Source organism: Kryptolebias marmoratus, linkage group LG21, assembly GCF_001649575.2.
Source record: "Kryptolebias marmoratus isolate JLee-2015 linkage group LG21, ASM164957v2, whole genome shotgun sequence".
NCBI lineage: Eukaryota > Metazoa > Chordata > Actinopteri > Cyprinodontiformes > Rivulidae > Kryptolebias > Kryptolebias marmoratus.
This window is the reverse complement of record NC_051450.1, coordinates 22,111,016-22,114,656: the sequence shown is the minus strand read 5'-3', so window position 1 is coordinate 22,114,656 and position 3,641 is coordinate 22,111,016. Positions and strand designations below refer to the sequence as shown.

General features: G+C 47.7%; 1 protein-coding gene across 3 annotated transcripts in view; it reads left to right on the top strand.

Annotated features, from left to right (window-relative positions):
* Nucleotides 1-3,641, top strand: part of arhgap29a (Rho GTPase activating protein 29a) — a 28,815-nt gene that overhangs the window by 22,028 nt on the left and 3,146 nt on the right. For all 3 annotated transcript variants that reach the window (XM_017415200.3, XM_025005711.2, XM_037973184.1), the window contains 6 exons: nt 390-488; nt 581-744; nt 1,776-1,964; nt 2,102-2,239; nt 2,796-3,031; nt 3,103-3,403. In XM_017415200.3, coding sequence (XP_017270689.1) covers nt 390-488; nt 581-744; nt 1,776-1,964; nt 2,102-2,239; nt 2,796-3,031; nt 3,103-3,403 — 1,127 coding nt within the window. The remainder of the gene's footprint in view (nt 1-389; nt 489-580; nt 745-1,775; nt 1,965-2,101; nt 2,240-2,795; nt 3,032-3,102; nt 3,404-3,641) is intronic.

Sequence of the window (3,641 nt, the reverse complement as noted above, 5' to 3'; positions counted from 1 at the left end):
TGCACGCTCCCGGCATTCTGATGTTAACAGGAAGTGACGTCATGTGTCTTCTTCCTGAGTTATTTGGGCTTATTTTGTATTCCACGCTACACAAACCCACAAAGAAGAGACTAGACCGCAGAAACGGTGGAGAATCACTTTAAAAAACAATAAATATTGGGTTAAAGTTGCAGGAAAGTTGCGGTGTTTTGGACAAAGTTGCAAAAAGTTGCGATTTCACGGGGTTTGCTTGATTTTGTTTTAATAGTTGCGATCGCAACATCGCAAAATCCTGGAGGGTCTGGTAAAAGTAGTAAACCTCTGTGGTGAGCTCAACCCTGGGAGGTCCTCAGAACCAGGCCTGTAATGTGGATCAGAAGCAAACAGGTGTGTCCTGCTTTCTTGTTCAGGTGACTTCAAGAGGAGATTACCCAGAACCCCCTCCACCGGCACCATGTCGTCGGCGGATGACCTGGATGACAGAGAGCCCCTCTCGCCGTTGGACAGCTGTGAGTCAGACAGAAACTCTGACAGGCTGACGGCTCATTTTTAAAGGAGCTTCCATTAAAGCTTCTCCCTCCCCTTCCCTTTTCCTCTGCAGGTTTGAGCGAGCTCGTCATGGAGCCCGCCAGCTCCCCGGGACCTTTCAGGAACACCCAGATGTCCAAAGCGGCTCAAACCCACAAGCTGAGGAAGCTCCGGGCTCCGTCCAAGTGCAGAGAGTGTGACAGCCTGGTGGTGTTTCACGGAGCCGAGTGCGAGGAGGTAAGCTCAGATATCTTTAGGCCTTGATGAGGACTGGAGGCGTCACGCAGCAGCTTCTTTTAGCTCTCACGATGAGCAACAACCCGAATGAAACCGGCCTCAACCTGCATTCCAAACTGCTCCGAGTCAGACGGAGGAAACTTAAGAGGCTTTTGTTTGTCTGCTGAAGAATCCTTCCCATCATCCCTCTCTGCAGCCCTCCGCTCTGTTGACTTTAGATCAAGTTTCTGTTCGTTTTTATTAGATTCACTGAAAGCGTCAGAAACAGACGGGTGGAATAAAAACTGAAACTGACAGAAGACTGCAGCTCTTACAACTGGAAGTTTCAGGATTGCATCTTTTAGTTTACCTCTTTGAAGATGCTTTTTTTTAAAAAAAAGTTGTGAAACATTTAAGAAACAAGTCGTGAGCAGACAGAACAAGTTTCTGGTTAAAGACGTCATCTTTCTGTTTCCTAATAATGGATTTATTGAAATGTTCTGGGTCAACAAAAGTAGTGTCATATTTTATTAAATAAAAGCCACCAGTCTACACACCTGTTTTACCTACTTTATAGGTAAAATGTGCTAAATAACAGTGGATTAGTGTAGCTCTGGGCTAAATGTGTCCAGAATTATATAAATTTAAGTTATTAGTTGTAGTGAAATGAACTCCAGACTCTGGTTAGACTGAGCAGACATGTAAAGCATTTACTTACTTAAAGTTGTGTTAGAATAATAACAGCGTTTGGTAATTTTATCAAGATTGGCGCGTCGGACTCGTTGGGAGGCTCCTGGTTTCATATCATGTATCATATATGCTTCTTAAAGTCAAATAAAGCTGCTTTTTTTGTCTATTTGAACTGATGACGCAGCACACAGGAGGTAACAATGTAAACATTACAGAGTGAGACACGTAGCACCTAGCAAGATGGCTGCCACCAGTCTCCCCTGCTGTTCCCTGTTGTTTTAAAACAAGATGAAAACACAGCTGCGTCTTTCTGCATTTCCTCCGTTTTATTGTCTTTCTCTGTGACTCTGAAATGTGTTCAGTGCTCCCTGGCCTGCCATAAGAAGTGTCTGGAAACTCTGGCCATCCAGTGCGGCCACAAGAAGCTGCAGGGGAAGCTCCACCTGTTCGGCGTCGACTTCACGCAGGCGGCTAGGAACAGCCCGGATGGCGTCCCCTTCATCATCCGCAAATGTACCTCAGAAATCGAGAACAGAGCGCTCAACATGAAGGTAGTTTTGTTTCTTTACCACCGAGTGTTTGCAGGAAACTCAGGAAACTAAAGAGTTTGCCTGTGATTATTCTGCAAATGTTTGCCCAGCGAGTCAGAAAAGCTGAGCTGACCGTCTTCTGTTTCTGTGCTCTGAAGGGGATCTACCGAGTGAACGGCGCCAAGTCTCGGGTGGAGAAGTTGTGCCAGGCGTTTGAGAACGGCAAGCACCTGGTGGAGCTGTCTGAGCTGTACCCACACGACATCAGCAACGTGCTGAAACTCTACCTGAGACAGGTGGGCTGCGCTTGGAGGGCGGTTTCTGTCTCTGGGTTTAATTCAGAGGATCATCAGGACACAACGCCAGGGTGGAAAGACATCAGCAATGACAATTAGAGGAGCAGCTGCTGCTGTCTGTCAATCTGGGAGGGGTCAAAGGTCATTTGAAGTCCATCGTTCCACAGAGAGGAAGATTGTTCTCTCTAAAAACAAGATGGCAGATGTTCAAACTTGGGTTTGGACAGCTTCATCTGACTTCTGGACCAGAACCAGACCAAAGCGGAGATGTTTACCCAGAATGCACTGCAAGCAAACAGCTCATCCCAGCTGTCAGCACGGTGGTGGAGGGCTGATAATCTGGGCTTGTTTTGCAGCTACTTTAATTAGACTGAAATAAATTTAGAACCTGATAAAACCAGGATCATTGAACGCTGAGTCAGCATTTAAACTATTGATTTCCTTTTTATAATGTTGTTTTGCTCGTTTTAAATTCTGCTCATGTTAGTTTCTGATATAGGCGGGACTTTGTTTTTGCGATGACGGTATTTTTCTGTTTTTCTTCGGTTACTTCCAGCTCCCAGAGCCTCTCATCCTGTTCCGTTACTATAACGACGTCATCGGTTTGGCGAAGGAAAGTCAAAGCGTCATCGTGGAGGAGCTGGAGGCGTTGCGCCGCAGTCCCGGTGCCGTGACAACGGGCCAGGTCAGCGTGGAGCTCAACCGGGTCCTCTTCAAAATCAAAGACCTGCTCCGACAGCTGCCTCCGGCCAATTACAGAACGCTGCAGTTCCTCACAGAGCACCTGCGCAGGTACGTTCATGTCAGCCGCTGTACTCTGTCTTTGTTAACGGAGATTTAAGTGGTTCTGTTTTTCTCTTAAGGGTGACTGAGCACTCCGAGGAAAACAAGATGACCGCCAGTAACCTGGGCATCGTTTTCGGTCCGACACTGATCAAGCCGAGGCAGGCGGATGCCGACGTTTCCCTTTCCTCCCTGGTGGATTACCCCTACCAGGCGCTCACCGTGGAGCTTCTGATCCGACACTACCAGCTGATCTTTGACACGCCCCTCGGTCCTCTGAGCGGCACCTCCCCCTCAGACGTGGACGCCCACCCCCGCCTCACCCAGCAGGAGAAGCAGCAGCTGATCAGGCACTCCAAGTCGCTGGGGGACATCAAGGAGGTAACTGCTGGTCAGCTTCGGTGCAAAACATTCAGACCCTCCAGGATTTCACGATGTTGCGATCGCAACTATTAACACAAAATCAAGCAAACCCCGCGAAATTGCAACTTTTTGCAACTTTGCCCAAAACACCGCAACTTTCCCGCAACTTTAACCCAATATTTATTGTTTCTAAAGTGATTCGCCACCGTTTCTGCGGTCTAGTCTCTTCTTTGTGGGTTTGTGTAGCGTGGAATAC